Raw genomic sequence first — 18,996 nt, forward strand, 5'->3', positions numbered from 1 at the left:
CCAACCTGAACATAAAATAATGGCAAAGAGTTTTGGGTACCTGTAAGTCCTTTGGAGCATGTATCCTAGCAATTCCTGTTCTGGCTCGAAGACCAACACTTTTAATGACTGGCGTAGGGTTTGGGCTATCAACTTCTATATCAACTCTTGCCAAGAATTCTTCTGCTGAGTCCAGAATCTCTATAAAAGTTCATTCTTTTAGTTCAGAGTTATTTAATTCTAAATGCCATGAGTGGTCAAACATTATGCCCTCAGGGGTCATAAGAAATCTTAAGTAAGATACTATTTTAAAGAACAAAGAAAAATAAAAATAATTGGAGGAAAAAAAGAAGAAAAGGGAAAACATCCAATTGGTAGATATGATCAAATCAATTAACAGAAAAGATCCCAAAAAGTTTTCAGTTTACTTGAGTTAGCCACAGTTATAAGGATTTAACCCCAAAGACCATGATCTCTGCCCCATTTTTAAAACAACATAAAATATTTGACAAGTTACTCAAAGTATTCATATTTACTGATAAAGGAAATAAGCCTCAACTTTTTAATTTATTCAGGTACAGAGTAAAGGAATTCTGACAAAACATAAAAATGATACCTGAAGAAGTGATGTGTCTCTTTGGACTATGGAAAAGAACCCAAATTATAAAAAATTCAGGATCCTGTAAAATAAAATTTAAAAATTAAGTGAATACTGGCATTAAGATTAAAATCTTAATGAAAGAAAAGTAGTTTGGAAACTTAACTTCCCTTTTAATTCTAAAACACCTAGCTTACCTGTCCATCGTAACTGGCGGGCATCATGTGATTGATCACAGAAGGAGCTGCCAGCTGAGCAATCGCATCAGCATAAGGAGCAGCTCTCATCGAAGCACGGACGGGTTCCTTGGAAAACATGAAGCAACGCCAGGCTATGGCATTCTGTGCAGAAGTAGAAGAATCATTTTCAATAAAGCCAAAGCTGGTAAAACATTAAACTTGTTGAAAGAATCTTTAACAAAAAAATTTACTGTTGAGGGCGGGCGTGGACTATAAGGGGTCACTGGGAGAAAAAAGGGGACATTTGTAATACTTTCAACAACAAAGATTTTTAAAAATTTACTTTCATAAAAGAAAAATTAACAAAGAATAATATTAGCAGTGTCTAGAATTCAAAATCAATGTGCTCTGTAAACCGGTTTCTTACTGTACGTTAGTACTTACAGCATTAATAATAAGTCTGATTGGCACGATGGCATGTGTCTTATTTATCAATTTTAATGGGAGAGCTTTCCAGCCACCATAAGTCAAGTCACCAAAATCAAGAACATCTTTCTTTTCTGTTTCTACCTAATTAAGAAAAAAAAAGGGACTAATTTATAAAAAGCAATGTATTAATAAATATCACAACATATGTTCATATCACTGCCCTTTCAGCCACAAGAGTCAGCGTTAAAGGTAAACTTACCTAAGTTTCCCCAGGCTATTTTACCATTGCTATTTCTAAAAAAATTAATGTTAAATTCTTTTTGTTAGTCTATTACTCAAATATTGTACAGAACAAAGCAACACTTAGCTGCTGTTACTTTGAAAAGTCTTAGATCTTAAAACAATCTAACACAAGAATAAACTCAAAATGGATAAAAGACTTAAATGTAAGCCATGAAACCAGAAAAATCCTAGAAGAAAACATAGGCAGTTAAGTCTCAGATATCTCTGGTAGCAATATTTTTGCCGATATATCTCCTACCTAGAGCAAGGGAAACAAAGAAAAAATAAACAAACTACATCAAACTAAAAAGCTTCAGCACAGCAAAAGAAACCATCAACAAAATGAAAAGGGAACCCACTGAATGGGAGAACATATTTGCCAATGATACATCTGATAAGGGGTTAATTTCCAAAATATATACAGAACTTATACAACTCAATACCAAGAAGACAAACAACCCAATTAAAAAATCGGTAAAGGACCTGAATAGATACTTTTACAAAGAGGATATAGAGATGGCCAATAGACACATGATAAAACTGCTCGACATCACTAATCATCAGACAGATGTAAATTAAAGCCACAATTAGATATCACCTCACTCCTGTCCGAATGACTATCATCAATAAAGCAACACACAACAAGTGCTGGTGAGAATGTGGAGAAAAGGGAACCCTCGTACACTGTTGGTGGGAATGCGGACTGGTACAGTATAAAGTTTTCTCAATTAAAAATGGAACTGACTTTTGACCCAGCAATCCCACTTTTGGGAATATATCCAAAGAAACCTAAAACATTAATTCGAAAGATTATCTGTACCCCTATGTTCATTGCAGCATTATTTACAATAGCCAAGAACTGGAAATAGCCCAAGTGCCCATCAGTAGATGAGGAGATAAAAAACCTATGGTACATTTACACAGTGGAATACTTGGCCAGAAAAAAAAAAAAAGGCAATCTTACCTTTTGTCACAGCATGAATGGACCTGGATATTATTATGCTACGCGAAATAACCCAGTCAGAGAAAGACAAATACCACATGATCTCACTTATATGTGGGATCTAATAAAATGAACTGACAAAATAGAAACAGAGGAATGGAACATACTGATAGCTATCAGATGGGAGGGAGTTTGGGGGGACCAGATGAAAAAAGATGAAGGGATTAAGAGGGGGGAAAAAAGAAAAAGAAAAAAAATATGTATCACTAAAAGATACAGAAAACAGTGTGGTGATAGCCAGAGGGAAAGGGAGTGGGAGTAGGTAGAGGTGGGCAAAGGGGGCGAAAATGGGGATAGAAAGAGACTATGCTTGGGGAGATGGGTGCATGAGCAGTGTACAAATGATGTTTTGTTGTACACTTGAAACCTGTACCCCAATAAATTCAATTTTTAAAAAAGCACCAGTGGAGCCCGGCCCGAAGGGCCTCAGGGGTTGAATGTCAGCCTATGAACCAGGAGGTCATGGTTCGATTCCCGGTCAGCACACATACATGGGTTGCAGGCTTAATCCCCAAAGTGCAGGAGGCAGCTGATCAATGATTCTCTCTCCCTCTCCCTTCCTCTCTGAAATCAATAAAAACAAACAAACAAAACACCAGTGGGATTCTAATGTGCAGCCAAAGTTGAGTGCCACTGTCCTAAAGAGGCATAGAACACGGTAACTGCCCCATTATCCCAACTAGGCTAGACCTTATCTCTTTCACTTCTAGAAAATAGAGGACTACAGAAGAGAAATTTCTTCAGCTGGCAAATAGTCTTCAGGTACAGAAAAGAAAGAATAATATGAACATAGCACTTTCCTAAGTGAATATCAAATTATAAAATGAATATAAGGTTTGAAAATAAGATTTAATGCTACACTTTGCTTTATAAACATCTGAGCAAATATATACATGTTTCTGTAAAACAACAGAAATAATTTTAAATTTTGGAATAAGAAGATATTAAGAACTAATGCTTAGCTGGAAGTGAACTTTGTGGCACATTTACTCACAAATTCATTTTTTTACTAAATATTACTTTTAAGGTTATATTGACTTCATTAAAAGACCCGCTTACAAATAGTTACCTCGATCACAGGGGTCTCAGCAATAGCGGTGAGAATGACCCTGCTTGCCAAGGCTTCTGCTTGGACTACTGTCTCAGCATCTGCTGTAAATGGCCAAGAAGCAACACTGAATATACATCTGAAAATCCCAGGATCGGATGGTATGAAAAGTACTTTTATCTCTTCTGTGGCATGAGGTCTTATGATGACTTTATTCTTGAAAACTAAACAAGGATATGCTAAAAGATCCACCTTAATAAAAAAACAAAGAAACAAAGAGCCACATGGTTTGTTAACAAATGGCTTCACAATGAAAATCAAGAAGTAGAATCAACTAGTTTTAAGATCCTTTTCCCCAGTCACTTGAACTACCAAACCTAGACATATATTACCTCTCAAAAATATCCAAGTCGTATAACTCATTATCTGTAGAGTACAATTAGTCAAACTCGTGAAACCTTATGAAGATAGGTTGAATTCATGGCCCATAGTCTATTTTAAAGCAAACACAGTTTTTGATACCCACCCTTTCCTTGAAAAGGAAACTGAAAATTGCAGTACTTCACAGCCCTGCACATGGCCCCCGGACCTAGTTTTTGGTACAATGCAGGATGGTTAGACTGATCTCTAATACTCCTTGTCACACCTCCAAGTCTATGATTGTGATTTGCTCCAAACCCTCCCTTCTCACTCACTGTAAATGGGGATCATCTTTTCTACCCCCACTTCCAGAGACAACACTGCTTCCTGAGAAGGCCTTCAATCTCACCACCTTCTATCCTCAACCCTTTCCTTCAACTACCTGCTTTTCCTCTAACCTCAGGATATGAAAGCAGAGGGTATAAGCTAGGAAAAAAAGGAGAGTAGGGTAGAGACCGTCATATTTTACCAGGAAAAGGCTATTACTAGGATGTAATAGGGGAGAGTAGACCACCAATGCTGGTCTGCAAGTAGCAGTTGCAAAATCAGGATATTACAGAACAGGTGCCGCTGTCCATATTTCCCACCCTCCCTACTCATTGATACGCAATCATAAGAGGAGGTTTATATTCTAGAACTATGACAGCTGTTACTGATCATGTGAGAGATCCTCACTATGGGTTAATGTTAAAATTGTATTTCCAGGTATTTCAAAACATCATGTAAAAACATAATAAATTAGTCAAAAAGACTACTAAAGGTGTGGGCCCTAAGAGTAACTTGTTTTTTTGATAAATGACAGTAACTTATATTCAATCACATTTAACAAAACTAGAAACTCAAGAGCTTTCAGTGGTTTAAATAATAGCACTAAAAGGACATATACATAATTTCATAAATAAATAACAATGAAATATAATGATTAATTAAATAATAACTGGCATAAAATGAGAAACACATTCAGATTTCACCTCTTATACCAGAAGTATTACAACAAAAGAGGGACCAAGAAAGATACCATTCCAATGATTTTGTACAAGGTATAAGGAGAGGGACATACTCCCAGTATAAAAGGACGTACTAGACAAAAAAGAAATCCAGCATTAATCATAATGCAATTGTTAAGTCAAAAGAGAAAGTTAATAAAAACTTACCTTTTCACCGTTAACACTAACACTGAGAACTCCTATGCTGACCTGCAGCCAGTGGGTGGTTGGATTAAGTACACTAAGGTGGGTTTGTGAAGCAATACCAACACAGCAAGCGTGAGGAAACTTCACTTCCTCAGGTACCCTCACATTCCCTGGGTAAAGATAAAGCATAGTCAAAAATGCAAGTTATGCCCTATCTGGTTTGGCTCAGTGGATAGAGCATCGGCCTGCAGACTAAAGGGTCCCAGGTTTGATTCCCACATAAGTAAGGGCACATGCCTGGGTTGCGGGTGTACCCCAGTAGGAGGTGTGCAGGAGGCAGCCAGTGATTCTCTCTCATCATTGATGTTTCTATCTCTCGCTCCCTCTCCCTTTCTCTCTGAAATCAATAAAAATATGTATTTTAAAAAATGCAAGTTATAGTGAATACCTGATTAAATGCACAGCTAGTGAAATGGAAGTTTTATAGAAGACTACTTGTTTATGCCCAGAGGTATGGTATAAAGTGCTCCAGGTCTTCAGGCTCCTTGATAGTCTCTAAGCCTCAGAATAGGTTGGCCAATAATTATTTCTTGCTGAATCAGCCAAAGAATAAGAACAATTAAAACTGATCAAGCTCACAATTTAAAGCTAATCAACTCTCAGATGTTACTACCTATTACTAATCTCTTCCGCCCCCCCCCCCCCCCCCCAATATAAGCCACTGCCTAACCTAGTAAGAAATGATAGAGGTTCTAACTTGGATTTTTAATACAACCAGTCTTTTCACCACCCTTACGCAGTTACTCTGGAATTTCCTTAAAGACAGCACTCCAGTGGCTGTGTGTACTGGGTCAGAAAAAGCACAGCACCCAGCTCTGCTTAGCAGAGTGACCGTCAACAAGAGAATCGGGGCAGCTCCGCTACTACAGACAGAAGTGGAAGGGTGCCCTCTCTCACTACAGTAAGCCTCCAAGACTTAAAAGCTGGAAGGAGACTCACTCCTGTAGGGAGGTGACTCTAAACTGGACATTTCCCAGTTGAAAGACTAACAGAACACAAGTGCAGAACACAACAGACAGGAAGACAAAGGTACTGGGAGTTTCATCTACATAAGTTTTCATATTTTTCTAAGGCCACTTCAGGGACCGTTGCCCAGAAATATTCCAAATTCCAGGACAAAGGAAAAAACTTATGAGAAACTCAGGCCCATAATTATCTCCTTGAAACAAAACTACTTTTTATGGTGTCATTTGAGAAAACTCAATTTTAAGTAATAGCAAGCAACAACAGGCAATAACAGAAAAAGCATCTCACCAAATCCTGACATCATTCCTGAATCCCATGGCTCAATGCCATAATTTGCACCAACAGACTGCACAGGAAAAGATTTTGCTGTAGTTAGAAGATTCTGATGTGTGGTATTAGAATATGGGTTACAAAGGGAAGAAGAACCCATCAATCCAGAGGTGATATTTTGTCCTAGACAAATGTCCACAGCCACAGAGTTCGGAACGTGCTCGCCTGTGACAGCAGGATAAGAACAGCTTCCTGAGAACCCACAGACGGTGGTGCTGCCAGTATAGCACGGAGGCAAAGCAGCATTTCCAGCTGCAGGTAGTGTTCTCAAATACTGCTGGGCAAAGGGAGCTGTGGCTAAAGAATGTCGAGCCAACAGTGCAGGAACTGAGGTGGGCATGTGCTGCATGTCGAGAGCAGAGCCATAAACCACAGAGCTGGGAATAGAGGCACACTGGCTTCCAGAGGCCATCTGATGAGGAACCTGGCCACTCAATGCACTGTTGGTAGTTGCCGTATCTTCTGGAGTTACTCTCTCACTTTCGTTCCCAGATGCCTGGAGTGTCAAAGGGAGGCGTGGCAATGCTGACACAATCGGGTGCCTGAGACCTGACTTGCTCAGATGAGCCAGGCTGATTTGGTCCAATTCACTGGAGTTTGTAGTCAAACCGGTGGCAGTGGTTTCCGATAGATCTTCACTTTTTGAGGAAAGATCTTTACTAAATCTAAATGTAGGTTTTACATCTTCAGGTTTGCTACTCAGAGAAGTAGTTTCAGTCATTTTTTCTGTATCTGACTTTTCCTGGATAATATGTGACAATGTTTCTCTTCCTCTACCTTGAAATGAATCTTTTTCTCTCAACTTTTCCACAGCCTGTTCCTCTGGTGGAATTGGACTTCCTCGAATAATTGTGGTGCTCAACTCACTGGTGATATCACTCTGCGTGACAAAAATTTTTTAGAAATAATCCATAGATTATTACAAATCCAAACAACATAATAAACAGACCTAAACAATGTTAACTCTGAAAAAAGTCTGCTTACACACAAAAAAATGTAGTTTGGCAGCTATGAAACGCAGGATTAAGTTTTTAAAAAGTTTGCATTCATTATTTTATAGAAATAATTATGAGGAGATTAAAGAGGAGGTGATGCATTATAAAGAAATGAGTATATTAACATTGACTAGAGCTATTACTTCATACTTAAGAAAACAGAACCACATAACTTAGATATTTGAAAAGACTTTGGTGCTCATAAAAATTATCATTTTTAAATATGATAGCAGTATCTATATATATAAAAGTGTAATATGCAAATCTACTGGTCGGCGGAACAACCGGTTCAGAAATAGAATACCAATTCTATTTCTGAAAAAATTTACATAAAGGACAAGAGACAACTAATTTTGTAAAATTTAAGGAATTTTTTCCTTCTAAACTGTACAATAAAAATGTAAGTAAATTAGTAACAAAGGAATAGGGCGGGGGGGGGGCAGTGAGCAAGCTTTCAAATTACATCAACATGAGGTTAAGAATCAACAGAAAACCAGTTCAAAGGCTCTCTCCCCCACCCACATTATTTGTCTACTAGAGGCCCGGCGCACAAAATTCGTGCATGGGTAGGGTCCCTAGGCCTGGCCTGCGATCAGGGCCAATCTTCCTTGGCAGCCGGTCCCACTCCCTGCCAGTGCCCTGTGTGTGGGGGGCAATTGGCAGGGCGATCAGGGCCCCAGTGCTGCCTGCGTCCATCACCACCCACCCCCGGTTCCTCGTTCCCCATCAGGCAATCGGAGTCTGCCTGCTAGGAGGAAGAACCAAGAGGTCAGCAGGCAGGCCCCAATCAGGACATTGGGGCCTGTGGGCAGCTCCTGCATTGAGCGTCTGCCCCCTGGTGGTCAGTGCATGTCATAGCTCACCGGTTGTTCCGCCGACCAGTAGATTTGCATATTACACTTTTATATATATAGATACTGCTATCATATTTAAAAATGATAATTTTTATGAGCACCAAAGTCTTTTCAAATATCTAAGTTATGTGGTTCTGTTTTCTTAAGTATGAAGTAATAGCCCTAGTCAATGTTAATATACTCATTTCTTTATAATGCATCACCTTAGGGGTGACATCCACAATTGTTACACACAACTTAAGATGCACTTAACCTCATTGATTATTTTTGGTACTTGGTCTGAAAATTTCTCCTGGATCAAAACTTTAGAAACAAAGACTCTGATAAACAAATTATTTGCCAGTCATCCATCCATCCATCCATCCATCCATCCATCACTTAATCAATCAATCAATAAAAATAACAAGAGCCTATATGTATTCAGTGATACGTTCCCAAGCCCTGTTCTCACATCACTGTCCCTCCTTACAGATGAAGAAACAGCTTGGGGAGATTGTATCTGTCTGAAAGTAGCAGAGAAGCCATCAGACTGCACAACTCAGCCCTTAACCACTATGCTAAGAACATAGAGACTCAACATCTAAAAGCATCATCTAAAAGACAGCTTTCATGAACAACATAAACTGATGAACAAAAATAGATCCAGAGACATAGAAGCATCGAACAGACTGTCAAACCTCAGAGGGAAGCCAGGGGTTGGGGGTAAGAGATCACCCAAAGATCTTGTATGCATGTATATAAGCATAACCAATGGACACAAACAGTAGGGGGGTGAGGGCATGTGCTGGAGGTGGGAGGGGCCGGGGAGAGGTCAATGGGGGGAAAAGGAGACATATGTAATACTTCAAACAGTAAAGAATTTAAATTAAAAAAATAATAATAAAAAATTTTCAAAAGACAGCTTTCAGTGAAATGGTCCTCATCTTGCCCCTCTCAATGACTCCTCCATACTGCTACTGCAATGAGCTTTGAAAACATCAACACAGATCATGTCAGTGTTCTGCTTAAGAACCTTCAAAATCACAAATTTTACATCTATGATGCTTCTTGGTTTGGCCTCTCCTCTTTGCCCCAAGTACATGATTCACTGCAGCCATTCCAAACTTCTTGGGAGTCCCTCAAATGCAGCCTGTACTTACAATTACAGTGGGGCCTTGACTTAGGAGTTTAATTCGTTCCATGACAGAGCTCATAACTCAAATTACTCGTATGTCAAATCAAAAGTGAACGAGTGAGACACGTGATGCTGGGCTGAGGTTGTGGCGTTCACTGTGACATTTGCTGCGCCAACTAGTGGTGGGGTATCTGAAGCTGGCTCATAATCTGAATTTTAGCCCGCAACTCAAAGCAAAAAATCGGCCGAGAGACGGCTCGTATCTCAAAAAACTTGTTAGTTGAGACACTCGTAAATCAAGGCCCCACTGTACCTGCCTTCCCCCATTTGTTTGTCTGCTTCTTCCCTGCCTAAGTCTAAGTATCCCTGAAAAAGATGGCTTCAATACATTACTATCCCCCTATCGACACCCTAATCATACTTTTTGTTATCTCCTTCTGAATACCCAGAGCATAGATCCAGCACAGTGCATTTCACTAGAGTGTGTCTTGCATGTATGTGTCTTCCACCAGACTGAGAGTGTTTGAAGGGCAGATACTAAATATTTGTACCTCTAGTGCCTACCCAACATGAGAAATTGTTTGATTCTCCTCTCTTTCTCCATCCGTTCCTCTTCCTTCCTTGTACCCCTGCTACCCCCCATTTTATAGATAAAAATGGCAACAGAAAGTATACAGGCAGGAACTTTAATCTGAACCCTACACCAGTAACACTTTAGAGCCAGAAGTCTTACTAAAGAAATAATAAAAGTGCTTCCCACCTTGCAGTCCTCAAGGCCATGATCTGAGGCCATGGTGAGACAGGTGCTCTCTTGTTCAGACACGTAAGTGAGCCTACTCACACTGGCCTGTGGACACATCAACTGAGACAACTCGCTCTCACAGGGGGGCTTCTGATGATGAGCTGCTGAGCCAAAAGATTCTGAAGCACACCTGAAAGAGAAAACACCTCGTGACTAGAGGTGTCCATTCTGTTATTTAACATTACCTACACTAGCAAAAGCCAATCCTGTTTTGCCTACAATCTTATTAATCTTCAGACTCTGCAATAGACAGGGGTGGGCAAAAGTAGGTGTACAGTTGTGAGCACATAAGTTTATTCTTATATTATAGGTTTACATTATGGGTTTAATCTTATACTTATTTTATTACAGCTGTAAATCTAATTTTGTTTATCCATGAATACACGTATATTATATTTGATAAAGCAATAAATTTACTGTCAAAAATTATATATATACTAGAGGCCCGTTGCACGAAGAGATCCGTGCAATAGGCCTTCGTTCCCCTGGCTGCCGGCACCGGTTTTCCTCCGGCACCCACGACCCAGGCCTTCGCTCCGGCCGCAGCGGAGAAGCGAAGCCTCTTCAGCCTTCAGTCTTCGCTGCTCCAGCTCAAGCCTTCCGTCTTCACTCCGCACCTGCGTATGCAAATTAACCACCATCCTTGTTGGGTTAATTTGCATGCTCTCCTGATTGGCTGGTGAGCGTAGCAGAGGGATGGTCAATTTACATGTTTGTCTATTATTAGGTTAAGATACATATATATATCTATATATGTCCATAATTTTTGAATGTTAACTTACGCCTTTTCAAAAAATTAAACTTTAGAGAATTCCTATAACTTGAAGGTTAAGTTACTTTATGCCTACCCTGATAAACTTGTCATAAAATCTGTGAAATAAGTTTCTTATTCTAACTCTTGAAAAAGTATTTACCCATCTTACTAGTGTTAAAAATGCAAATCCTATATAATAAAACCCTAATATGCAAATCGACTGAACAGCAGAATGACCGGTCGCTATGATGCACAGACCACCAGGGGGCAGATGCTCAACACAGGAGCTGCCTCCTGGTGGTCAGTGCGCTCCAACCGGGGGAACGCCGCTCAGCCAGAAGCCAGGCTTGTGGCTGGCGAGCACAGTGGTGGTCGCGGGAACCTCTCCCACCTCCACTGTAGGCAGGTGGTAAGGAGCAAGGGCCCCAGACTGTGAGAGCCCCGGATTGCGAGAGGGATGTCTGACCACTGGCTTAGGCCCAATCCCAGGGTGACTGGGCCTAAGACGGCAGGCGGACATCCCCCGAGGTGTCCCAGACCACGAGAGGGCACAGGCCGGGCTGAGGGCCCTGCCCCCAGTGCACAAATTTCATGCACCAGGCCCCTAGTGAATACTATAAGAGAAAAAAATCCAAAATTAATGCTATTTAAAATGCTAATAAGAAAACAGTGAGATCAACACTCTCATCACACACTGAAGATAAGGGTGAAAGTCTTTAAGACCCTTCTAGAAATAATTTGCTAATAGAGAGAGCCTTCAAATATACTTACTCCCAACCTGGTAATTTCATTTCTAGATATCTAACCTAAGGAAATCAGTGAAAACAGAGAAAAAATTTTATGAGCAAAATTGTTCATCTCAATATCACTCTAATGGCAGAAACAATGTAGTAAGTATACACCAGGAGCATGTAAACTACGACAGATTCATTACACAATCTGTAACATTACTAATTTTCTTTTAAATACAGGGAATTATTATAAGTGGAAAAAACAAGAGTATAGCAAATTTGCACAAAAAATGGCTTGAATGAAATCGACAAAATATTTACAATGGTTACCTTTGAGCAATGAATCTATAACTAATTTTCTTTTATGTACTTTTTTCTTATATTGAGTATGTATTTTTATTATTTAAAGAAAAAAGGTAAGCACCTACCCTGATAAACTCGTTCCAGAAACTTCACTAGGAGAAGAATGACTCAGTGGAGTGGTGGAAGGTCTGAAGCTATCCTGATCATCTTCTGAACTATGTCCACCATGCTCAGGAGAAGTATTTTTCAAATCTATCAGAAAGATGTAGTTTCTAATGAGAACAGGAAAAAAACCTACTCTCTGTAATTTTGTGAAATGTGATCAATTATTCTGATACTTACCAACATTTTTAGGTGAGATTAAGAAATGTTGTCCAAAAGTCACATGCTTTTCACTGCTACTTGTTTCACTAACATATTCATTTTGCCTCTGATTTTCTCTATTAGTTTGCATTTCTTCACACTCTTCTGACAGTGAAAAGGGGGCCTTTACTAATGAGTAACTATTAGATGTTGGAATGGATATTGAGGTAGCTTTTTCACTGTTACCAGTATCTGGTAATTTGTCGTCAATGGAATATGTCTTCACATCAATTATTGCACTCTCACTCTCTCTTATATTTGTAATAACTGAATTTGACGAGTCTGTTGTTCTAAATGATTCCTGGTTTTCACTCTCTCTGTTTTCACCATAAAAAGCAGCTGGTGTATTTTCTTCTGATTCCCTTACACTTATACTAGTAGCATCTAAGTCCACTGTATGGATGTCTTGTGTAGTGTGTTCTTTTGGCAAAGATAAATCCCAAATGTCAGACATACCAGTTCTTGAAAAGTTTCCCAGTCCACCTTCACATCTACTATACTCCGTTTTTCTAAGGTATTTCTCCAAATCAAATGCACTGGATCCATTACTTTTTTCTAAATCATTAGCTATGAAATGAGACACAATGGAAACGTCCTGTTGTTCACCATCTTCCTGAAAAGTCTTCTCTCTGGTTTTATTTGAAAGTGCCTTGATCATGGCAGCAAGTTGGGAAGGATCAGTACTCACTGATGCATCTGCAATCGCTGAAGCAATGGTGCTTATCCTAAGTACAGAATCATCACCATCAGGTAGTTTGCCTTTACATCTTTGGGGTTTGCAATTCATGAAGAAAGTAGCCTAGAAATGAGAAAATTTACATCAGATAAATTTACCTCAGTCCATAAACAGGTACATTTTAATCATTACTTATAAACTAGAGGCCCGGTGCACGAATTTGTGCATGGGTGAGGTCCCTCAGCCTGGCCAGTGATCGGGGCTGATCAGGGCTGTTTCACCCAGTCCCGATCAGGGCCGACTGGGGCCAGCCAGCCAGGGGGAGGGACCATGGGAGGTTGGCTGGGCCGCTGGAGGTTGACTGTGGGAGCGCAATGACTACCAGGGGGCAGCTCCTGCATTGAGCATCTGCCCCCTGGTGGGTCAGTGTGTGTCATAGTGGCTGGTTGACCAGTCGTAAAAGCTGCTTAGGCTTTTTTTTAAAAATATATATGTATTTTTTTTATTTCAGATAGGGAGAGGGAGAGAGAGATAGAAACATCCACGATGAGAGAGAATCATGGATCAGTTGCCTCTTGCATGCCCCCTATTGAGCCCACAACCCAGGCAGGTGCCCTTGACCGGAATTGAACCCAGGACCCTTTGGTCCACAGGCTGAAGCTCTATCCGCTGAGCCAAACCGGTTAGGGGGCTTTTATATATATAGATGATAGACAAGATTTAATAGCAGCAAAAACTTAAGGGTATAGCAGTGAAGCATCCTAAAAAAAAAAAAATAAGACTGCTGCTATCAACTTCAATTGTTGAATACTGAATTACTTATGTAATCTCATTATCAATTGTTAAAAAAAAAATCTTCAGGAGTAAAAGATGCTAAAAAGGAATCAGAAAAATAATTTAAAACCAAAAAATTAAGAAAATAAGATTGAGAAGCCATTGTGACATTGTGATTGCCAAGTATAGTTCTTGGTAATATCATCCAATTGTAGAATTATTTACAGGAGAGACAGAGAAAGACAAGTACCATGTGATTTCACTCATATGTGGAATCTAATGAACAAAATGAACTAACAAGCAAAACAGAGACAGACTAGAGAATAGCCTGAAATCTGGGGGTGGAGAGCTAGGTGGAAGGCTGGAGAAATAGAGCAATAAAGAAAATAAGGAGAACCAAGATGGCGGCATAGGTTAACGCAGGAGTTTGCTGCCTTGAACAACTACTTCAAAAGTGAAACTAAAAAACGGAACGGACATCACCCAGAACCACAGGAACGCTGGCTGAGTGGAAGTCCTACAACTAGGAGGAAAGAGAAACGCATATGGACACTCAGAGGAGGCGCAGTGCTGAAGTCAAGTTCTGAGGAGCGGAGTGCGTGGAGCGGGCTGGCAGCGGAGGACGCGGTTGGCGTTTTCAATCGGGAGGGAGTCGCAGACTCTGAGCTCCAGATACAGGCGAGTCTTTAGGGACCCAGACTCAAACGGGAGAAACGGGACTGTCTGGCTTCGGTCAGAGCGAGTGCAGCTTTCTCTCCGAGGTTTGCAGGGGGTGCTGGGACTCGGAGGGGCAGAGCCCCTGGGGACGGGACTGAGAGCCACCATAACTGCTCTCTCCGGCCCACCCTGTTGATCCTGTGTGACCCGCCCCGCCCAAGCCCTGCACAGAGGCATTTGCCGGATAGCCTCAGGCAAAGGCTAGATTAGCACCTCCCCAGAGGACAGAAGTTCTCTCACTGCAGACACAGCTGATTCTCATAGCCACTTGGCCTGGAGGTCAAACCCTCCCTGGTATTAGCTACAACAATCAAGGTTTAACTATAAGACTGCGAACAAAGACCACTAGGGGGTGCACCAAGGGAGCATAACAAAATGCGGAGACAAAGAAACAGGACAAAATTGTCAATGGAAGATATAGAGTTCAGAACCACACTTTTAAGGTCTCTCAAGAACTGTTTAGAAGCCGCCAATAAACTTAATGAGATCTACAAGAAAACTAATGAGACCCTCGATGTTATATTGGGGAACCAACTAGAAATTAAGCATACACGGACTGAAATAACAAATATTATACAGACTCCCGACAGCAGACCAGATGAGCGCAAGAATCAAGTCAATGATTTGAAATGCGAGGAAGCAAAAAACACCCAACCGGAAAAGCAAAATGAATAAAGAATCCAAAAATGCGAGGATAGTGTAAGGAGCCTCTGGGACAGCTTCAAGCATACCAACATCTGAATTATAGGGGTGCCAGAAGAAGTGAAAAAGCAAGATATTGAAAACCTATTTGAAGAAATAATGACAGAAAACTTCCCCCACCTGGTGAAAGAAATGGACTTACAGGTCCAAGAAGCGTGGAGAACCCCAAACAAAAGGAATCCAAAGAGGACCACACCAAGACACATCATAATTAAAATGCCAAGAGCAAAAGATAAAGAGAGAATCTTAAAAACAGCAAGAGAAAGAAACTCAGTTACCTACAAGGGAATACCCATACGACTGTCAGCTGATTTCTCAACAGAAACTTTGCAGGCCAGAAGGGAGTGGCAAGAAATATTCAAAGTGATGAATACCAAGAACCTACAACCAAGATTACTTTATCCAGCAAAGCTATCATTCAGAATTGAAGGTCAGATAAAGAGCTTCACAGACAAGGAAAAGCTAAAGGAGTTCATCACCACCAAACCAGGATTATATGAAATGCTGAAAGGTATCCTTTAAGAAGAGGAAGAAAAAGGTAAAGATACAAATTATGAACAACAAATATGCATCTATCAACAAGTGAATCTAAGAATCAAGTGAATAAATAATCTGATGAACAGAATGAACTGGTGATTATAATAGAATCAGGGACATAGAAAGGGAATGGACTGACTATTCTTGGGGGGGAAAGGGGTGTGGGAGATGCGGGAAGAGACTGGACAAAAATCGTGCACCTATGGATGAGGACAGTGGGTGGGGAGTGAGGGCGGAGGGTGGGGCGGGAACTGGGAGGAGGGGAGTTATGGGGGGAAAAAAGAGGAACAAATGTAATAATCTGAACAATAAAGATTTAATTTAAAAAAAAAAAGAAAATAAGAGAAAGAACTCATGGATATGGACAACAATGCAGTGATTGCAAGGGGGGCAGGAAGTGGAGGGTATAGGGGGATAAATGGCAATGGACAGAGATTGATTTGGGGTGGTAAACCCATGATACAGTGTACAAATGATGTGTCAAATTATACACCTGAAACCTGTATAATTTTGTTAACCAGTATCAACTCAATAAATTCAAGTTTTTACAAAAGGATTTATAGGCAAGACATAAATAGGAATCAAGAATAAAAAATTAAAGTGGAACCAAATAATAGAAACAAACACATTTAATATTCAAAAATGCAAGTTAAGAACTTCTGCCTCCAATAAGAACAAACTAATACAAACCAATTCTTGCTGAGAGAAATTAGAACTGGAGAGCATATTCAAAGACATCCCTTAAATGGCATTGGAAAGCTTTAAAAAAAAAAGAATACAAAACTATGAGGCCAAAATTCAAAAAAAGAATCCCAAACAGGTGAGTCCATTACTGGAGATGCTTTCCCTAGGGAATCTGCTGTTTCAAGAGGCAGCTCATTAAATTTCAAGAATCAGACAAGCAAAGCTGTTCTTACGGGAGTAAGAGTATAAAATCTCAAGTTCAGTATTTGCCAATTATGGCAGGCAGTGACCCTGATAAACATCATAATTTAGGGAGAGACCACAAAGGACTACACCCTAGGAGTCAAAGTAAACAAAAGTTAGACTGGCCCTCCTACAGACTGAGGCGCAGTTCTAATGGCCTCAATTCAAAAACCAAAGTAAAGTAATCTGAGATTGCTAGAGTTCTTTGCTTCCTTTCAGAAGCAAACATAAATCCTGTCTGGAAGATATCATCCCCCATGACCTCCAATTATTTCAACAACTTTTCCTATAAAAGTCCACCACTCAATCAATGACACATGACGTTTCAAGATAATGTGGCCCAAGTACAAGAGAAACAGACCTATCGGAGATCCAGAAAATAGTCATCAAAATCCAAAACACATCTGAATCTAAAACATAAAATCTAACATAAAGCCCTGACCGGTTTGGCTCAGTGGACAGAGCGTCAGCCTGTGGACCAAAGGGTCCCGGGTTTGATTCCGGTCAAGGGCATGTACCTTGGTTGCAGGCGCATCCCCAGTATGGGGTGTGCAGGAGGCAGCTGATCGATGTTGCTTGCTCATCGATGTTTCTAACTCTCTATCCCTCTCCCTTCCTCTCTGTAAAAAATCAATAAAATATATTTTTTAAAAAATCTAACATAAACTCTAAAACATAATTAACCCTTTGCGGTCCAACTTTATTTTTGGAATTCAAACAGTCTGGTCCAAATTAACTGACGGGATTGAATGTTGAACCGGTTTGCAGTGTCGACCTCATCCTCGATGCTGGGCCTGCTCCTAGCGCCTGGTCTGTCGAGTCAGCCTCCACCTTGGCCCGAAAAGGGTTAAGGAAGTAAAAGACAACACTGAGACTCTAGCAGAGGGCTAGGAATTATAAAGAAATAACTAGCCGAAACCGGTTTGGCTCAGTGGATAGAGCGTCGGCCTGCGGACTGAAGGGTCCCGGGTTCGATTCCGGTCAAGGGCATGTACCTGGGCTGCAGGCACATCCCCAGTAGGAGATGTGCAGGAGGCGGCTGATCGATGTTTCTCTCTCATCGATGTTTCTGACTCTCTATCTCTCTCCCTTCCTCTCTGTAAAAAATCAATAAAATATATTTTAAAAAAATAAATAAATAAAAAATAAAATGCCAAGGGTTAAAGACAAAGAGAATTTTAAAAAAGCAAGCAGAGAAAAACAGTTAGTTACCTACAAGGGAGCACCCATACGACTGTCAGCTGATTTCCCAACAGAAACTTTAAAAAAAAAAAAAAAAAAAGAAAGAAAAAAAAGAAATAACTAAATGGCCCTGACTGGTTTGGCTCAGTGGATAGAGCATCAGCCTGCAGACTGAAGGGTCCCAGGTTTGATTCCAGTCAAGGGCATGTACCTTGGTTGCGGGCACACCCCCAGTAGGAAGTGTGCAGGAGGCAGCTGGCTGATGTTTCTCTCTCATCGATGTTTCTAACTCTCTATTCCTCTCCCTTCCTCTCTGTAAAAAATCAATAAAATGCATTAAAATAAAAGAAATAACTAAAGGTAAATTTTTTAACTGAGAAATACAATAACAAATTAAGAACCCAATCAATCGAAAACAACTAATTGGACACAACTGAAAAAAATCTGACTTGGAAGAGAATTCTGAAGAAAATATCCAGAATGAACTGTGAAAGAGAAAGTTAATGGAAACTACAAAAAAGAACAGAAAGATGGTAAAAAAAAAAAAAAAAAAAGGTATACTCTATAAAAGTCCAACGAAGTTGTAACTGATCTCTCAAAATGGGGTAAAAATATCTATTTAAAAGATATTGGCAGCGAATTTTCTACAACTTGTGAAAGTCAACAAACAAGAATTAAGAAGGCCTATGGAAAAAAAATAAAAAAAAGAAGGCCTATGAAGCCTGAGCAGGATAAAACAAAAGATACCTAAGCACATCATAGGAAAAGGGACAAAAAACAACGAAAAACAATTTAAAGCAGTCAGAGATAAGATACATTACCTTTAGAGAGGTTAACAATAATACTGAAAGCAAACATTTAAAATGAAAAGATGTAAAATAATGTATTCAAATTGCTAAAAGTTGTTCTATGCCCTGACAGGGTGGCTTGGTTGAAATGTTGTCCTTAATACCAAAAGGTTGAGGGTTCAATTACCAGCCAGAGCATATGCCTAAGTTAGAGGTTTGGTCCCCAATTGGAGCGTCTGAAAGTCAAATTGATGTCTCTCTCTCCCCCTCCTTCGTTCCCTCCCCAATCTCTATCCTATATAATAAAAGCCTAATAGTCACTTTTCAGAACTGTGACCATGGTGGCTTGC

The 18,996-nt window shown here is 40.1% G+C and overlaps 1 protein-coding gene across 15 annotated transcripts in view; it reads right to left on the bottom strand.

The window, feature by feature from the left end:
* Positions 1–18,996, bottom strand: part of CEP192 (centrosomal protein 192) — a 110,691-nt gene that overhangs the window by 40,853 nt on the left and 50,842 nt on the right. For 14 of the 15 annotated variants that reach the window (XR_004969789.1, XR_004969788.1, XR_004969787.1 and 11 more), the window contains 10 exons: positions 12,323–13,142; positions 12,106–12,232; positions 10,151–10,322; positions 6,386–7,307; positions 5,093–5,241; positions 3,540–3,770; positions 1,201–1,326; positions 775–918; positions 596–659; positions 41–180 (listed from right to left, as the gene is read on the bottom strand). Coding sequence is in view for 11 of the 15 variants with exons in the window: in XM_036321117.1 (XP_036177010.1) it covers positions 41–180; positions 596–659; positions 775–918; positions 1,201–1,326; positions 3,540–3,770; positions 5,093–5,241; positions 6,386–7,307; positions 10,151–10,322; positions 12,106–12,232; positions 12,323–13,142 (2,895 nt within the window). In the remaining 4 variants the exon portion in view is untranslated. The remainder of the gene's footprint in view (positions 1–40; positions 181–595; positions 660–774; positions 919–1,200; positions 1,327–3,539; positions 3,771–5,092; positions 5,242–6,385; positions 7,308–10,150; positions 10,323–12,105; positions 12,233–12,322; positions 13,143–18,996) is intronic. The other variant, XM_036321119.1, reaches the window with a different exon arrangement.

The sequence above is a fragment of the Myotis myotis genome, unplaced genomic scaffold (genome assembly GCF_014108235.1).
Source record: "Myotis myotis isolate mMyoMyo1 unplaced genomic scaffold, mMyoMyo1.p scaffold_m19_p_9, whole genome shotgun sequence".
Classification (NCBI taxonomy): Eukaryota; Metazoa; Chordata; class Mammalia; order Chiroptera; family Vespertilionidae; genus Myotis; species Myotis myotis.